The following is a 19,713-nucleotide window of genomic DNA, read 5'->3' on the forward strand; positions in this document are numbered from 1 at the left end:
GTCAAACGTGGTTTCCATACATTTGATGCGTTTCATACCATTCCATTCCAGCCATTACAATGAGCCTGTCCTCCTATCGCGCCTCGCACCAGCCTCCACTGAGTAGAATTGTCATGTCAGTGTTGCTACTGCAAAACCTCTCAAACGACAACTGAAGTGGAAAACAATCTGAACTAGACTCCTGAGGCAGGGGAAAAAACAGACAGAGTAGAAAGCTAATGACTTTTAATGAACAATGGTACAGTTCCTCCGTTTAATCCTCACAGAAATGATCTACAGGCTACAAAACCAAATCAAACAGCCCATAATAGTACAAGCACAGCTTATAGTCATAACAGTTGTAGGAGCGCTGAACATCTTTGATCCAACCGACCTAGTTATAAGGTTTCAAATGTACGAATACACAAATGGTTGACTACCACACAGCGGTCCTCCACAACTACGCACAGTTCATTTAACTATATTGAAGGAAAAGTAGGCATCAATGGACCTACCCCAATTGCTCTAGTCTATAAAAAAGGTACCTAGAACATAATAAAGGTGTTGTGGAAGAAAATAACGCCCCCTTGTGGCCAACGGCATTACCTTCAGTGTAATGTCACGTTACAGATTAGTAGTCTATGATAAACAACCAGTCCAAGGGATATATGGTTTCATGCCATTAGCAGCACAGGCAAAGTTCACTTCAAGGCATTGCCTGCAAGCGGTATCATCTTACACTTCTAGATGTTCTGTGCTTCAAACATGGTGTAAACCGTTACATATCACATTATTAATCTGTACCTTACTTCTCTACGAAAAAACATGTGCCATTACAGTAAAAATACACAAGGAAAAAGAGGGAACCAGGCGTCACATTTCAATATCCTTAGCAAGTTAATTGAACAGTTAACATTGTGTCAAAATGTATTAACCAGGCCTCCAAAACACCAGAAACTCAGCAGGCAGTAGTGGATCTGTATTTGGATCAGTGCTTAAATTAGAATAATAAAGGACAATCAAAATGCAAGCTCACGATGAACTCTTTCCCTAAAGCACATGTTCATTTAGCTTGGACAGTCAAAGTCTAGTACCAGTCAGTTCAAACACAGAATACATTCACTATCACATTTACACACTCTCTCTTAAACACAGTGAGAAATAAATATACAAAAACAAGTCTGAATTTAAATCCAACAATCAATCTGAACACTTTGAGCCTAAGTAGAAGAAAATAAACAACAACAAAAGGTCCAACAGGTCCAACAGATTACGATGTCAGTCATCAGCAACCTTGGGAAACAGCCCACTACAGACAATAGCTCGTCTCATCCAATCAAAATGAGTCAGTCTCAACTGCAGCCAAGGACTAAACATACGTAACAATATCCACAACATGGCCGATCCAAAAGCCAGTAGAGTAGAACGAGGGAGTGGAACTTCAAAGAGCCCTTTCACACTGGGAGACCTTGGGTGTTTTCACTACAGCTAAGACCAAGAGCATAGGAAGCCAGGTAGACCACAACCTACTTATCCACTAACAAAAGCCCTCTCACACACCCCTATTCTGTCATAAGTGTATGAATGATTTGCATAAGAGGTAATACAACAGAGTACATAAAAGGCAAAGAGGCTGCTTACTTAGTTACTATACTGGAACACCAGCCAAGTGAGTACATATGGCTTGAAGCTTTGTGAAACAAATGTTCTATGAATCAGTGTGTATAAAACGTGTATAAAATCTGTGCTTGTCAGTGTTACCAAGTTTAACTTGCTGCCAGTAGGAGATCTTTCCTTTGAGGAATAAAACATTCTATGAAATAATGTTTACCAGCTAATTCATCACCAACAGGACAGGGGAAAAAACTGGCTTAAGTCCTGAGTTCAGAAGAAGCAGTACGTTCCATGAAAAAGTTCATGGTTAAAAAAAAAGCCCTTACAAAAGGTTAATGGCAGTTTAGCCACTAATGAGTTTCAGGGAGCTGTGTGGAAGGGGAATGTTCTCTGAAGCAGTCCTACTGGAGCCACTGAGTCTGCTCAGTGCAGTGGGATGAAGCCCATATCAGGAGCGTCTCCCAGGATGATGGTATTGTGGGTGAAGGAGGGAGAGGGACTGGCCAGGCGGAAGGCCGGGTTGTTGGAGTGCAGCGAGGGTCTCTTGCTGCTGTTCACAGGGGGACATTCCATGGACGGGGCCTGGCGCCCTGAGCACCCTGTGGGGGGATGCCCATTGGCAGAACCAGAGCAGCCCGTGGGGGGAAACCCATTGGCGTACCCAGAACAGCCGTTGAGGAGACACCCATCAGCAGACCCTGAGCAGCTCGAGGGGGGAGGCCCAGTGGAGGATGAGGGGGCTGGGGACCTGGACTCTGGTCTGGCTCTCAACTCCTGGCCAGGGGCAGTCTCGGGGGTGCCAAGGGGCCAGAGGCCCTGGAGTTCAGGAGAGCGGAACACCCTCTCCAGAAGGTCCTTAGTTCTCTGAGTGCACTGTGTGAAGAAAGGAGGAAGGCAGAGAAGTCAAGAAAAAGGGAAAAGTGAGAAAAGGAAACGTAAGAGAAGGAAAAAGACAAAGGGATATGAAGAAGTGAGAGACAGACAATGATATGGCAGAACATGGTTAATGAAGGGAAAAGCACAGGAGCTGAAAACAAGCATTAGTTTGGAGCGGCACAGTGAGATTAACGTAAGAGCAATAACCAGGTTAGGTGCGACAGCATGGCATTGTGGAGAAAGAGTGAGTTGTTGGTGACAATCCTGTTAGCACAGGACAGGGAGGAACAAAGGCGAAAGAGACGATTAGATACAAAGCTTGGGGAAGCTTCCCTTCCTTCCTGATAGGGGAGTGAGGGGATATGTAGGACAGGACAAAGTGTATGGTTCCCCTTGGGTCACCGGGGTTGACAAGATGGGCTCGTTTATACCAGGGAAAGTATCCATTATATGCAACAGCAAGGAAGGCAATACTGTAGTAGTAGGGGGTAGAATGTAATTCGAGAAACATGAGTTACAGTAAGGCTACTTTAGTTTGGCTGCTGTGACATGAAGTTTATCCTGTCCATTGTACACTGCTCAAAAAAATAAAGGGAACACTTGAACAACACAATGTAACTCCAAGTCAATCACACTTCTGTGAAATCAAACTGTCCACTTAGGAAGCAACACTGATTGACAATAAATTTCACATGCTGTTGTGCAAATGGAATAGACAACAGGTGGAAATTATAGGCAATTAGCAAGACACCCCCAATAAAGGAGTGGTTCTGCAGCTGGTGACCACAGACCACTTCTCAGTTCCTATGTATGCTTCCTGGCTGATGTTTTGGTCACTTTTGAATGCGGGCGGTGCTTTCACTCTAGTGGTAGCATGAGACGGAGTCTACAACCCACACAAGTGGCTCAGGTAGTGCAGCTCATCCAGGATGGCACATCAATGCGAGCTGTGGCAAGAAGGTTTGCTGTGTCTGTCAGCGTAGTGTCCAGAGCATGGAGGCGCTACCAGGAGACAGGCCAGTACATCAGGAGACGTGGAGGAGGCCGTAGGAGGGCAACAACCCAGCAGCAGGACCACTACCTCCGCCTTTGTGCAAGAAGGAGCAGGAGGAGCACTGCCAGAGCCCTGCAAAATGACCTCCAGCAGGCCACAAATGTGCATGTCTGCTCAAACGGTCAGAAACAGACTCCATGAGGGTGGTATGAGGCGCCGACGTCCACAGGTGGGGGTTGTGCTTACAGCCCAACACCGTGCAGGACGTTTGGCATTTGCCAGAGAACACCAAGATTGGCAAATTTGCCACTGGCGCCCTGTGCTCTTCACAGATGAAAGCAGGTTCACACTGAGCACATGTGACAGACGTGACAGAGTCTGGAGACGCCGTGGAGAACGTTCTGCTGCCTGTAACATCCTCCAGCATGACCGGTTTGGCGGTGGGTCAGTCATGGTGTGGGGTGGCATTTCTTTGGGGGGGCGCACAGCCCTCCATGTGCTTGCCGAGGTAGCCTGACTGCCATTAGGTACCGAGATGAGATCCTCAGACCCTTGTGAGACCATATGCTGGTGCGGTTGGCCCTGGGTTCCCTCTAATGCAAGACAATGCTAGACCTCATGTGGCTGGAGTGTGTCAGCAGTTCCTGCAAGAGGAAGGCATTGATGCTATGGACTGGCCCCCCCGTTCCCAGACCTGAATCCAATTGAGCACATCTGGGACATCATGTCTCGCTCCATCCACCAACGCACGTTGCACCACAGACTGTCCAGGAGTTGGCGGATGCTTTAGTCCAGGTCTGGGAGGAGATCCCTCAGGAGACCATCCGCCACCTCACCAGGAGCATGCCCAGGCGTTGTAGGGAGGTCATACAGGCACGTGGAGGCCACACACACTACTGAGGTTTGACTTGTTTTAAGGACATTACAGGCTGATCCAACTTTGATGTAGTGTGGTTTTCCACTTTAATTTTGAGTGTGACTCCAAATCCAGACCTCCATGGGTTGATAAATTTGATTTCCATTGATAATTTCTGTGTGATTTTGTTGTCAGCACATTCAACTATGTAAAGAAAAAAGTATTTAATAAGAATATTTCATTCATTCAGATCTAGGATGTGTTATTTTAGTGTTCCCTTTATTTTTTGGAACAGTGTATTATGCTTCCAGTGACACCACTCCTAGTGAATAAATACAATCTTATTTACTGTACTTTTGAATAGGGTGTGTTTGTCAGTAAACCATCGTGCCATATCCTCATTACACTGGGTTATATGATACTTTCCTCCCCCAATTGCATATGGGTAAGTACATTTCCTTATCAAATTGGATAAGAGACAAACAACAGATGAATGTTTAGGATTAAGGCTACCGTAACCTCTGACCTCACCACATGTGCTCAGCTGCCCCAGGGCATAAGAGACAATGATTGATAATAGGAATAGCCCAAGTTTGAGAATATGATGCTACAGTTGTTCTAAGCTGTGTGTTCTACATCAAGTCATCAACATGACATCCACATGCCTAGAAAGGGCTGAGAGAAAAATAGGGATTAATGAAGAGGGAGATGAAGGATAAGTTATGGCTCAAATAGTGGCAGAGTGGCATGCAGTTCCAGAGGTAAGGCACATCATGATGCCCCACAACATACTATGGCTCAATTCACAACACCTTTCCACTTGCCCTAGTGAGTCAGTGACACTTGTTCTACTGAGTAATGAATACAATGTACTAACGGAAATTAAAACCCTACAATTGGATGGGTGATAAGCCAGTATCCCAACATATATTTCTCACAAATTGTGATGTCATTTCACAGTTACTTATGATAGCAGCCACACATGATAAACATGCAAACTGAACAGATAACAGCAAAAATAAACGTGTGGTGATGGGTTGGAGCTTGAGCCCTACTCTTACCATCGACCCTCTACATGAGGAAGTTACCCTTCAGGCTGTGCAGGACAGAGCAAAACCCTGACAATTCTCCTCCTATAGTGGGGTGGGAGGAACACATCACAAAACTGGGAGTTAAAAGTGTTACACACTGTGGAGCACAGAGATTGTCAGTTTAGTTCTGGTATAAAAAGGAGAATCACTCAAATTGTAAAAAGCTACTAAGGGAAAAAAGGCCTCAGGACTGCAGGATAAACTGATGGTAATATGGAGTTACCGAAAGATTAAAAACAGAAAATCATTTAATAAAAACAGGTAAAGATCATTACTAAGCCAAGATGAAGGAAACTTAGAGGCCAACCTTAAAAATAAATATTTAAGATTTATTTATTTAACCAGGAAGGGCTCATTGAGATTTAAAATCTATTTTTCAAGAGCGTCCTGGCCAAGATAGGCAGCACCAAGTCATTACAAAAATTACAGACAGACAACATGAAAAACTACAAGTAATCTAGTAAAAACCATTGAATTCACAAGAGTATAAGATGGGAACACTTTATAATTATGCCTCTACAATGCTTCATATTATAGGATAAAAATATATAATTCAGGGGGTGAAAACACACTTTGGTTATGACATTTCACTTCATTATGTTATAAAATCAATTTTACCAAGACAAATATGATTTTTCATGTTCCGAATCGTTCACTAGAGATTAGAGGGACAATAGATCGCTGTGTACCTGGCCATTAGCGAATTTGGTAGGCTATTAAAAGAGGAATGGTCCAAAATTCCTCCTGACCGTTGTGCAGGTCTGATCCGCAACCACAGAAAACGTTTGGTTGAGGTTATTGCTGCCAAAGGAGGGTCAACCAAGGGTTCACGTAATTTATCCACCCTACACTGTGAATGTTTACACGGTGTGTTCAATAAAGACATGAAAACGTATAATTGTTTGTGTGTTATTAGATTAAGCAGAATGTGTTTGTCTATTGTTGTGACTTAAACTGGTCATAAAATTTGATCTTCTATGCAGAAATCCAGGTAATTCCAAAGGGTTCAAATATTTTTTCTTGCCACTGTTCCAACAGGTGCATGATAATGGTCCATTCTAAATCAGAACTAATTTCACACGTATTAGTTAGTATATTGTTGGGTTCTGAAAATATGAAATATACTTATTCATGTCACTGAGGGAGAGAGGGGAATGTATAATGTTTACAATCTGTCCTATGTTATTGTTAGCCATCAGGGATCCTATGGGAGAAGAGACACAGTCTGGTACTGTGAAGTCAATATGATAGCCGTGAGTTGGGGAGGAGTGAGCAATTTGGGGTCGAAGCCAGGTCAAATGAGGTGAAGAAGAACAGATATCACTAAGGTTCTGTCTAGCAACAGAGATGCATTGGCTGTTCAGATGTGTAGGAGGAAACTCAGTATAGGAGAAAGTGTTCAATATCAGTGCTTGTGTGAATATATATTTTGTCTTATGCAGCTGTATGACCCAATGGGTGAATAAACTTGGTTTAAGCTTTACTAATCGTCTGAGTTATACTAGGTTCATTTAGAACCTAACAATATGTAAAGACAAGATTAAATTAAGAATAGTCTGATGAGTGACAATATTATCACTTGTGAATGATGCCCAGCATGTGCAGTAAGGCAAGAAACAGCAACTTTTTCAAATCAGTCACACACATCATGTAGCCTAGCCCATAGGCCTATATGTTTTGATATGATTTTTAACTAAAGTGGTCGAATAACTCCAAACGTAAACTACAGGCCTAGGACCCCTGGAACACGGTTAGAGAGCACAGTGAAACGTGTTCTTATAAGAGTTATGACCGTCCCCTATTTGAAAGAGGATCCCAGCTTCTTGTGGGGCTATATTTATTGCTCAATTCTTAAAATTAAGCACACAACCTAGCGTACATAGGCGGCACGTGAGTATGAGGAAGCTAATTTTCACCTTAAAAAAATGCACCTTCATAATAAAGCATTCCATGCATCATCGCATTTGCAGACTTATGTAAGATACATTACAAATAATAGGTTGATGAGTAGATTGCATAGCCATAACATTAAAGTAGCACTGACCCAACAAGGATAAATAGTGAATATGCACAGTACGCACTCACCAGGGATCGCAACTAAAGTTGCATGAATAACTGTAAATTAAGCATATAGGAGGACCTGTTTCTTTGTTAACTGCTCAACACAGAATAGCCACATAAGCGCACTCCCTCGAAATATCCTTTCAATTATATTCAGTTATGTTCAATTGTATTCTTCATACTATAAAATAATGCCACAGAATTCTAAGGAAATCGAGTCTGCTAAATGAACTAGTGTAGCCCACAGCCATATAGCATAGCCCAAGTTGAGGACAATTCAGAATATGCCATTCTGTTTTTCTGAAATAGACAGGTCTGAAGAAAATGTAGCCTAAGATAAATAATGGATTTATTGCGCTGGTGTAGGTTATGAATTTATTAGACTTTTTAAAATGTAGATGTTCCATGAGTCTGCATCAGTTGCTTGTAGACTATGCGTGGAAGCCAGGAGACACTAAAAGTGTTGATGTTAATTAAATGGTCAATTACAGTAAAACTGGCAGTTATTTGCATGACAATCACCAGCTGACAATTTCATCACTGCCACAGCACTATTTTAGAGAAGAAAAATAATTCTCTGGACTCTACTGATTTAGTCCCCCTAATTTTGACTATCCTACAGAGTGAAAACTCCAATACATTTTGAACGAATTATGATAGAGGCATAAGGTTTGGACCATTTGTTATTTTACCAATTGGTCAAAAGATGAGTTGATTGGACACCCCAAATATTGTTTTGGGAGTCCAAACAATATCGCTGCTCCTAAGAGGTGCAGCGGTCTAAGGCACTGCATCTCAGTGCTAGAGGCGTCACTACAGACCCTGGTTCGATTCCAGGCTGTATCACAACCAGCCGTGACTGGGAGTCCCATAGGGAGGCGCACAATTGGCCCAGCATCATCCGGGCTAGGATTTGGCCGGGGTAGGCCATCATTGTAAATAAGAATTTGTTCTTAACTGACTTGCTTAGTAAAATAAAGGTTAAATAAAATAAATAATCAAGACAAATTAGATGAACATAATGCAACAATATAAAGTGACTTGAATTTTCAAAGACCTGCCTGTAAGTGAACACAATATGACTGGTGATAAAGTACTTAATAATAAAATAAAAAAACATCTATGTAAACCCAGAGTTCACCCATGTAAACCTAAACTTTCAACCGTTTTCTGAAAGCATCTCTGTTGCAAGAAATTAGCTTCTACAAACCTCAGCCATTTAATTTCCATTGTGGATATCTACACTTATAGCCTGGTCCACACAGGTGCAATAAACACGAGTGTGGAAACCGTTCAACTATACAAACTTGCAACAACAAAAAACATAGGGGTACAGCTAAGAGGTAGTTCCGATTCAGGCAAATACCAATTATTTAAAAATCAGGTAAAAAAAAAAAACACTAAAAGCAAGACGTAATGTTCATGGATGCAGTGTCCTATCCCTAATGTGCATTATAAGAATAGAATGTGCACCATCCTCCCTCTTATGACACAATATGTAACATACTATGGTAAGTACATTTGGAGAAGGGGGGGGGGGTCTGAAGGGAATATAGTGGGCTCATGCAGGACAGGCACAGGGGCAGAATCTCAAATGCATACTCCTCGAGTCCACTCTCCTGAAGAAGGTGAGAGGACACGAGGAGTATACAATTGAGATTCTCCAAGGGTCAAGGTGAAGACTTTTGAACTACAGCACGGTCAGGACATGTAGCCACTAGATGGTGGCCCTACCATGTTTGTGTCATTCTTGGCCAGGAAAGGGGGCCGCCCCATGTCCACTGCAACAGCAGGTGGAATGTCTTCAGGGGGCAAAAAGCCTCTTCTGTCAATTAGACTGAAAGACATGAGAGGAAAAGAGAATGTTAGAAAGATACATAGACAATTTCCATACCCAAGAGGACATTTCATTGATTGCAAGTTGTATCCTTGAGGTACTTATTTATTTTTTATTTAACAAGGCAAGTCAGTTAAGAACAAATTATTTTTTACAATGACGGCCTACCCCGGCCAAACCTGGACGACGCTGGGCCGATTGTGCGCTGCCCTATGTGACTCCCAATCACAGCCGGATGTAATACAGCCTGGATTCAAACCAGGGACTGTAGTGATGCCTTTTGCACTGAGATGCAGTGCCTTAGATCGCTGCGCCACGTGGGAGCCCAAAGTTGGGAGCCAAGTTTAACGAAGGGTGAACTGAGATACATTTCATTTGACAGTAGCAACTTTGATTGATGTGGGGGTTTAGCCATACATACTGACCTGGGGGGCATGGGCCCACACAGCGTTGCACAGAAGTTGGTAAAGATGTTGTCGTAAGTGTAGGGATTCCCAGAGTCCTCTGCACCTCTTTTACTCGACCAGGAGCCTTTTATCTGCACAGGAAAGACAAAGTTAAGAAGCAGTCTGGAGACCAAACAGGATCAAACATTCAAGTACTGTATATTTAGGTGATTAGGATGTGTAGTGCGGCCTTGGTGGTCTAGCAGGAATACCGCTTCCTTCGGCACAATGTCTACCGTGCCTGAATAGGTTGAAATCTGTCCACCTGCCCTTTCACCCAACTACTCTTATCTTCGACCTCTGTCTCTCTCACCATCTGTTCAATAACATTTTAGAAACAATCCTCAAAAGAAAGTATGTGTAGAGTACTAAACAAAATATAAAACCAGCAAAAAAATAAATGTCCCTTTTTCAGGACCCTGTCTTTCAAAGATAATTAGTAAAAATCCAAATAACTTCACAGATCTTCATTGTAAAGGGTTTAAACACTAATTCCCATGCTTATTCAATGAACCATAAACAATTAATGAACATGCACCTGTGGAACGGTCGTTAGGACACTAACAGCTTACAGACGGTAGGCAATTAAGGTCACAATTATGAAAACTTAGGACACCAAAGAGGCCTTTCTACTGACTTTGAAAAACACCAAAAGAAAGATGCCCAGGGTACCTGCTCATCTGCGTGAACGTGCCTTAGGCATGCTGCAAGGAGGCATGAAGACTGCAGATGTGGCCAGGGCAATAAATTGCTATGTCCGTACTGTGAGACGCCTAAGACAGCTCTACAGGGAGACAGGACGGACAGCTGATTGTCCTCGCAGTGGCAGACCACATGTAACAACACCTGCACAGGATAGGTACATTCGAACATTACACCTGCGGGACAGGTACAGGATGGCAACAACTGCCGAGTTACACTAGGAACGCACAATCCCTCCATCAGTGCTCAGACTGTCCGCAATAGGCTGAGAGAGGCTGGACTGAGGGCTTGTAGGCCTGTTGTAAGGCAGGTCCTCACCAGACATCACCGGCAACAACATCGCCTAAGGGCACAAACCCACCATCACTGGACCAGACAGGACTGGCAAAAGGTGCTCTTCACCGACGAGTCGCGGTTTTGTCTCACCAGGGGTGACGGTTGGATTCGCATTTATCGTCAAAGGAATGAGCGTTACACCGAGGCCTGTACTCTGGAGTGGGATCGATTTGGAGGTGGAGGGTCCGTGGTCTGGGGCGGTGCGTCACAGCATCATCGGACTGAGCTTGTTGTCATTGCAGGCAATCTCAACGCTGTGTGTTACAGGGAAGACATACTCCTCCCTCATTTGGTACCCTTCCTTCAGGCTCATCCTGCCATGACCCTCCAGCATGACAATGCCACCAGCCATACTGCTCGTTCTGTGCGTGATTTCCTGCAAGACAGGAATGTCAGTGTTCTGCCATGGCCAGCGAAGAGCCCGGATCTCAATCCCATTGAGCACGTCTGGGACCTGTTGGATCGGAGGGTGAGGGTTAGGGCCATTCCCCTCAGAAATGTCCGGGAACTTGCCTTGGTGGTGGAAGAGTGGGGTAACATCTCACAGCAAGAACTGGCAAATCTTGTGCAGTCCATGAGGAGATGCACTGCAGTACTTAATGCAGCTGGTGGCCACACCAGATACTGACTGTTACTTTTGATTTTGACCCACACTTTGTTCAGGGACACATTATTCCATTTCTGTTAGTCACATGTCTATGGAACTTGTTCAGTGTGTGTCTCAGTTGTTGAATCTTATGTTCATACAAATATTTACACATAAGTTTGCTGAAAATAAACCCAGTTGACAGTGAGAGGATGTTTCTTTTTTTGCTGAGTTTATTATAGGTAGCTAATCTTCAGTTACTTGTGAAGCCTCTAATTTCTCCAATGCATTAATGAGTTCTGTCCTGAGTAGCAACCTAGCGGTGTAGCAACCAAAAGCCCTGGTCTTCCATAGAAAACCTATGTAAATTACCATCGCCAAAACAGGCCAAACACTTTTTTTAGACAGAAGTTTTGGACTTTAAAATGTGTTTAGCATGATCAAGTTCGATCCCCACTGAATTATTTTAAAGTTCGCTACAAATCGAGATATTGTATTAAATAGGGATCCAGTCTGACTACTACATTTGTCGTCACACAGGACCACGTGCTGACAGACCATTCACAGGCCGGCAGGCTATGAGGAGGCTCCGTGTTGACTATCAAGCAGGATGAAAACAACTACGTTGACCATGATCCTTAGCGATTTTTGGTGCCATTCAGCAATATGGGGCGCTTCAAATTCAAATAGTTCTGGCCTCATACGCCATCTGGAGTTTTCTATAGGAATACGTGGATGATGTCAGCGCTATCACTATCTACTATTTTCAAGATCTATGGTTGGTACTTACATCTTCATTTGTTGTGAGGTTGAAGGCCACCAAGTATGTATGGAAACCTGAAAGCCCCAGAATAGACCAAATGGAGAAGAAGCAAATAACTAGTTCAACCACAGTGAGAGGGATTGTCAAGGCTTCAACATACACTAGCAAAGGTTATCAACAATGACTATCAATAACAAGAGCTACATGATCATCAGAAGGCCTTAATGTGTGAATCTTAGGGAATCACAATATTATAGCCATGAAGGCCAAACTACTGGTTTCCCTGAACTGCAATTATACCATATTACTAACTGTTCTGGGTTTAGAAGAAATCACAAAACCCACTATTGTAAACCACATAATGTGTCTAGCCAGCCAGTGTGACAACATTAGGGTGCACACCTGCTTCTGAAGTTTTGCCATCTGTCTAAAAGCCACAGGCTTACACCATTGCCAGTGTGTGAAGAATGGCCTACAGGGAACTGATCCTATTAGGAATGAGTGGGCTTAGGCCAAAGTCTTAGAACCAGGAACAAAATCCTTGTCAACTTTTATCTCTGGGCTAAGAGCAAGAGCAGCAGTGTGGGCATCTAAGCCACTACAGGGATTGTAATGAGATAGAGAGAATGTTTGGTGTGAAAAGGATATCTGGCAGGATTTTCCTGTAAGGCCAGAACTAAGCCATTCCCTCCTTGGGATCCTGAAAAACAGGAAGGTAAAAAGTCAGCAACCCAATACGAACACTCGACAGTTAATATTGTCACGGAACAGCAGGGAAGGAAACAACATAGTGCATTCGTGTTTGTTTGCGAGTGAGCATACATACGTAGCGTGAGGTGTGTGACGACACAACCGAAGATGAAGGAGGTGTGGAAGGAGAGAGAGACTATGAAGCTGTAGAAGAAGCGGTAGTTGCGCTTGCCCACACAGTTCCCCACCCACGGGCAATGGTGATCGAACCGCTCTGAGGGCAGAACATTAAAAAAAAATTGAGATATGGCATATTTGGACACTTTGAACAACAGTCACTACCCATACAGTCCTTACCCACACAGTTGTCACACATGCTGCAGTGTGAGGTCCGAGGAGGGCGGAACATCTTGCAGGTGAAGCAATACTTAAGCTTCACCACCTGCTGGTTAATGAGGATTTCTTTGGTGCGCGGAGGGGGATGGTACGTGGAGGAACCTGAGGTGTCTTGAATCAGGGGAGGGTTAGAGGGAGGGATCGATTCTCTGACATCAATGCAATCATGTTGTTGACATCAACTAGATCACATATGAAACAAAATCTTAACTGAATACACATGCTGCTGAAGGATATTAATCTGTACTATGACTGCCACTGAAACAGTTGACCCCAGACATACCCCAGCTGGTCTAGCTCTTCAGCCATCACCCCAGTCTGTTACACTATATCCTAAGTCTATCTTACCTATCTGCTTCTCAATGTCTGCAGCCTCATCTGGCAGGGTCCTAGGCAGGATTCCAGGGTCTGTAAAGCTGGTCTGCAGTAGGGAGGTGACCACAAACACAAACAACACTCCACCAATCACAGGTATGCAGACGGTCAGGTGAGTCACCAGGAATGGGCAACTGCAAGAGGACAAGAGTGGATATGAGAGCTTGTCTGTCCCTGGCCTTGAGTGGTTGAGACACCCATTCTAATAGGCCTACTGTACAACTCTAAAATCTACATGAGCCAGAGACAAGCTCAATTCAAATAGACAAAATAAACAAAAGCAAAAACTGATTTTTAGGTAGGTATGTATGGCCCTGAGCTTCACTGTTAGTTAACTAGTCAGAAACTTTGAATAACCGAGGAAGCCTACTCAGTCGCTCTGGATAAGAGCGTCTGCTAAATGACTTAAATGTAAATGTTAACTACCTAGTTAGCTATGCAACTGACGTTAGATGGCTGTCTAGACTGGTAACGTCAAGTTAAACAAAAGCGAAGCAATATTATGATGCATAGCCACTTACTCGAATGCAAAGAAAAGGCCACTTGTGACAATGATAAGGCCGAGTGTCAGAGGCAGGATACCACTTTGTCTGGCCAGAATAATCCGTCCATCGCAATAAAAGCGATTTTTCCCTGGAAATACTTCCCATTTTCTCCGAGACCTCTGCACATTATTTTCGGTACAGGGTTGCGTTGACGAGGGTGTTGAAAGTACCCGTGGGTCAATTTGCTGGTACTCACAGTTTTTCATAATGTAATAGGGTCCGGTGATCAATTTAAGTTAGTTAGCTAGCTACAGTAGTTGTTTACGTTAGCATACTAACCACCGGGCTGGCTAAAGTTGGGTATATATCTAACGTTAATCGAATGTTTCTGCTAGTTACGAGATCATTAAGCGATCATGCAAGCAAACCAGTTAACGTTAGCTAACTATCACTATTCTTCTAGCAATTTATTTCGCCAAGTATCAAGCTCATTGCAGCCAAAACAGCGACCGCGTTCCCATTCATACTAACGTTAGTTAGCTAGCCATCGACACGCCACCAAAATGTAGCTAGACAGCTTCTGTGTCTCTCACACACACATACATATATATATATAATCGTTCGTTGTATGCGACTGCCAGACTCCACTATTTAGTCCTTTGCTTCACAATTAACGACAAGCTTATATTCTTTTCTAACTAGATAAATGCTCAACAAGCGGTGTGGCCATCTTTGCCTTCCGCCCAAAAAAACTCAATACTGTGCAACTGCAGCCTGCATTTCGAGGCGTTCCTGCATCTGCCTGCCGAACACATACCCTCACGGTCGTTAATAACATAACTGCGGGAAACCAATACCCGACATACCAACGTGTTCTCATCCCTCGGCGTCCTAACCTGACGAATGGACATAATAATAATTAATTCCTTTAATTAAAACTTCTTAGCGATAGCCCCCTTTTTTTAAATTTTCGCCTAAAATGACATACATAATCTAACTGCCTGTAGCTCAGGCCCTGAAGCAACAATATGTATATTCTTGGTACCATTTGAAAGGAAACACTTACGTTTGTGGAAATGTAAATTGAATGTAGGAGAACATAACACAATAGATCTGGTAGAAGAAAATACAAAGAAAAAACAAAACGTTTTTTTTCTACCACCATCTTTGAAATGCAAGAGAAAGGTCCCAGTTCTAGCCATCACTCTGGTAATTCCGATGGTGTCCACAAGATGGCAGCAGTGTATGTGCAAAGTTTCAGGCGGATAACTTGAAGTATGAGCGTTCTCCATGACATTTAGTGTGAAGTTACCCAGCTACATATGGGCAAATCGTGAAGGAGACAGTTACATTTTTCTGCAAGAATATCGTCACATCTGTATACTTCGACTTTGATTTAGCTTGTCCAGTATTAGTAGCCATATTATAAGTTCAACATTTGCAAAACAACCAGTTTTCATAACTTCATAACTCTGAATATTCTTAGAATTTTTGTCCAAAAGGAAAAGGCATGCTGTCGCAAACGGTTAGCACCTACATTTTGCGACAGACACAGGGTTTCCGGATACTCCCGTAAAGCCCAGCTCATTGGCTATCTAGCTAGATTTGTTTGACCCCGATTGGTGCTTATTTGACAAAGTTAGAGTTGTTCAGGTGAAGACCGCCAGTGTCATCGGCGTGCCATGAAGGAGTCGCTCTCTGACCTAATATGGTGTCCTATAGGATATACTACACCCCTAATGATATAGTGAAATCTTGTTACGTTCTACTATCTCTGAGGAATACATGAGAACGTGATTTGACTCGTTGAAACAACGTTTAGGGTGAGATTTTCACAGATTCCTTTCTAGGCAAATTGAACGAGTGGAAATACAAAATCGATCGTGCATGCTAAATGGACCTTTTTACGATATGAAATAGGATTTTATCTAGCAAAACTACACTTCATGTTATCTCTGGGACCCTTGGGATGATAAATCAGAGCAAGATTTCAGAATGTAAGTAGGTATTTCACCTTCAGAGGTGAATTTATCAAACCTATCGCAGTGAAAAAAGTGTTTTGTTGTTAGGAGCTCTCCTCAAACAATAGCATGGCATTTTTTTCCGCAGTAATAGCTACTCTAAATTGGACAGTGCAGTTATATTAACAAGAATTTAAGCTTTCAGACGATAAAAGACACTTATATGTACCGACATTTGTTGTTTCTCTAAAATCTGTATTCTTGACACAAGGCGCTGCACGATTTACAACTGTCCCGTTGACGGGACGCCGATCCCTAACCTATACAGCAGACGCGGAAGGTGTCTGTAATGCGTCTTTCTTTTTACCAACGATTTAAGTTGGGGCGGAAGGTAGCGTTGGGCCAGTCACCAAAAGGAAAATACTTTAAGTGTTGCAACCCCTGGAGTTGGATCCCACTCTGTGTATGGGTTTTTGTTTCGATGGTGCTTCAGTCATGTTAGGGAACAGAGGAGGGGTACATGTCCTACTAAAGCAAACATTTAAGCATTTATGCGCATTGTTACTCCCACCGTCTGAATTTAGTTCTGTGCACCACGGCAAAAGTGTCGGGACATGTCAGTACTTTTTTTGATACAGTAAACCAGCTACACACATTTATGAGTGGCTCTCACAGACATGCTCGATTCATAGAAGTACAGAAAGAGTTGCATCCCGATAGACCATGTATCGAGCTAGAAAGATCCACGGATGTACGGTGGAGTTCAAAATCAGGGTCTGTGAGTAAAGTGCTGTTACTGCTAGATGTAATTTTAGAGGCTTGTGGACAAAGAGGACAAGAGGCTTGTGGACAAACCAAATTAGAAGCCGATGCCCTCTTACAACAAATCCAGAACAAGAAGTTTCTATTCCTGTTAGTCACGTTTAAGTACATTTTTGACACTAGTGATTTTGCTACGAAGGGATTACAAAGCTCTACATTATCTGTGACGGACTGTATTGGTTTAAATGAAATCCTCAAAAGCAGCTTCTCTACGTTCAGAGAAAACTCAGGGGGAGACTTTGATAAAGTTCTCAAGCTAACTGAAGAGATGATGATTAAGCATGATATTAGTAATTGGGATGTGAGCGCATCACGGCAGCGAAAACTGCCTGTAAAATTGACAGACATTGTAGTCACAACTTCATTAGGGAAAACATCCAGAATCAAGAGTGACAGGGACATAAGGCAACTTTGGAACAATATTCTAGACAGACGGATTACTGAGTTGAACTCAAGATTTCAAGAAGACACATACGGGATCATGCAAGCGGCAGACTCCTTTTCCAAAGAATCCCAAACCTGCGGCCTTAAAGAGCAACTGAAGACCACATGCGATCATTATGAAATATCAATTGAGGATGCTGAATTCACTGTTTTTATTCAGCAGTTGAGTCGCAAAATGAACATGGGAAAGAGTGACTTTTCCTCCATAATGAGTGTACTTAACAGCTGCACTGATTATATCTTACCTAATATAAACTCTCTGTTAAGGATCATTGTCACACTTCCAATGACATCATGCAGTGTGGAGACTTTTCTCAACAACAACTAGGATAGAAAATCGTCTTCGCACATCAATGACAAGCACCCAGCTGAACCACTTCAGTTTGCTGTCTTTTGAGCGTGAACTGACAGATACATTGGATTATGATGAAATCATCACCATATTTGAACTGCAAGAGATGGATTTATTTTTTATTAAAATGTAAAAAATATAAAAATAAAATCAGGCCCTATTCATTTCTGCGTACTTTCAACTGTGTACAAGCCTCGCCGTTTGCGCCTTGTGATACGTCTACTAAAGGTTAGGTACCATTTTATAGTACTACTGCCCGCCGTGGTATAAATTGTAACATCAAATATAGGTTTGTTTGCCCATCGAGATTAAAGTGCATCTGAAGATGAGTTTTATGCTGTTGGCAAGTTGGCAACTAGTCTAAAGTACTGTCTTATTTTAATATGCTGGGATAGGTCATTATTTGTATATGTAACGAGGTTGCTCCAAGTACTATGCACTAGTATAAAACGATTGTATTACGAAATAATATACGTCGCACGTCGCAAAATAAATAAAATAGGTAGAAAAAATGCCTATCCAAATTTTCTAGGCCCAAAAAGTTTTCCCCCACAAAAAAGTCTGGTACGCAGTTGAAAGTACGCAGAAATGAATAGGGCCTGATTTTATTTTTTATCTTTTTTACATTTGAATAAAAAATAAATCCATTGAGTAAATCTAACATCCCGATTCTTGAGCTGCAACACACAGACATGTAGGAGTTTGTGTCAACGGACATGGAAATGAATACATCATTATTCGACGTAGCTACCCTTTGTCTGCCCCTCCTGTTAGTTGTGATGCTGAGTTTGCCGACTGTCAGCTGTGCGTAAACACATGGAAAAAAAACTTTGACTCTGTGTGTTGTGGAAAGGTAAACACTAATTGTTTCAATCTAACATTAGCGAACATAAGATGGTCAGTGGGCTCTAAAGTGCCAGCAGTTCACTCACATTTGCTAGTGAAAGAAATTAAATGCAAATACAAAAAATAACTGGTCGCATTTGTGCGAGTGTGATATACATTTAATTCTGCGTTCCATTAGTTGTATTTTCCACGTAACATTGCGAGGATGACGCAACCTGACAGACTGTAACTGTAATTATGATCCACGTCACAAAAAGCATTAAAAAAGTGTAATAAAAAATAAATTTCAATTAAATGGAGTTGCGATGAAGAATGGAGTTGTCCGGTATTAGCTTTAGAGTCAACGCTTCTAAAATGCTTTGCACTAGATTTGAGATTTTATCAATTTCGAAAATCTGAAATGATGCATACGCTGCAAAGAAATACAATACGAGGGCCTCCCGGGTGGCGCAGTGGTCTAGGGCACTGCATCGCAGCGCTAGCTGCGCCACCAGAGTCTCTGGGTTCGCGCCCAGGCTCTGTTGCAGCCGGCKGCGACCGGGAGTTCCGTGGGGCAACGCACAATTGGCCTAGCGTTGTCCGGTTAGGGAGGGCTTAGCCGGTAGGGATACCCTTGTCTCATCACGCTCCAGCGACTCCTGTGGCGGGCCGGGCGCAGTGCGCGCTAACCAAGGGGGCCAGGTGCACCCGAGCCCGTACGGGAGTTGTAGCGATGAGACAAGATAGTAATTACTAGCGATTGGATACCACGAAAATCGGTCTCTATAGCACCTCTCAAACAGGGCAAATCACTAGGGCCAGCTCACAAGTATTGGCTTTTTAGACACAGTTCCTAATCAACACTAAAATAAAAAATCATTTTGAAAACATAAAAACAAATGATCGCAATCAGACTCACAAACAGTGCGCGCACGAGGATGAGAAGAAAACCCCAATTCGGCACGCACGAGAGTTTAATCTTCAATTTGCTGCGCGCATCTGGTACTCTAAAAGGTTGGACAGGGTTGGCAGGTCTATATGATGTTATGCCCCAAATATTCAACATGTTGTTGGTGGCAAGAATTCTGTACAATCGTTTTAGCTGAAAGGCACGAAGTCTTGAATCTTGATATCCTGTGACATGGAATCGGTACCTCAAATCTTTTCCCAGATATTTTGCCATCTGTATGGCACAGCTGTCAACATCCTGGTCCTCAAAACT

General features: G+C 42.8%; 1 protein-coding gene across 3 annotated transcripts; it reads right to left on the reverse strand.

The window, feature by feature from the left end:
* Nucleotides 1-210: 210 nt before the first annotated feature.
* Nucleotides 211-15,270, reverse strand: LOC111958910 (palmitoyltransferase ZDHHC18-A). 3 transcript variants are annotated; one of them, XM_070437264.1, is made up of 9 exons: nucleotides 15,154-15,270; nucleotides 13,576-13,736; nucleotides 13,189-13,338; nucleotides 12,968-13,105; nucleotides 12,790-12,841; nucleotides 12,169-12,271; nucleotides 9,734-9,846; nucleotides 9,206-9,308; nucleotides 211-2,466 (listed from the first exon to the last, which is right to left on the reverse strand). In XM_070437264.1, exons 1-9 carry the CDS (start codon nucleotides 15,186-15,188, stop codon nucleotides 2,017-2,019), a joined length of 1,305 nt encoding a protein of 434 aa, XP_070293365.1. In that variant the 5' UTR covers nucleotides 15,189-15,270; the 3' UTR covers nucleotides 211-2,016. The 3 variants fall into 3 exon arrangements, with proteins under 3 accessions (XP_070293365.1, XP_023836020.1, XP_023836021.1); XM_023980252.2 differs by lacking the exon at nucleotides 15,154-15,270 and adding an exon at nucleotides 14,124-14,902; XM_023980253.2 differs by lacking the exons at nucleotides 13,189-13,338; nucleotides 15,154-15,270 and adding an exon at nucleotides 14,124-14,904.
* Nucleotides 15,271-19,713: the final 4,443 nt, after the last annotated feature.

The sequence above is a fragment of the Salvelinus sp. IW2-2015 genome, linkage group LG35 (genome assembly GCF_002910315.2).
Source record: "Salvelinus sp. IW2-2015 linkage group LG35, ASM291031v2, whole genome shotgun sequence".
Taxonomy (NCBI): domain Eukaryota; kingdom Metazoa; phylum Chordata; class Actinopteri; order Salmoniformes; family Salmonidae; genus Salvelinus; species Salvelinus sp. IW2-2015.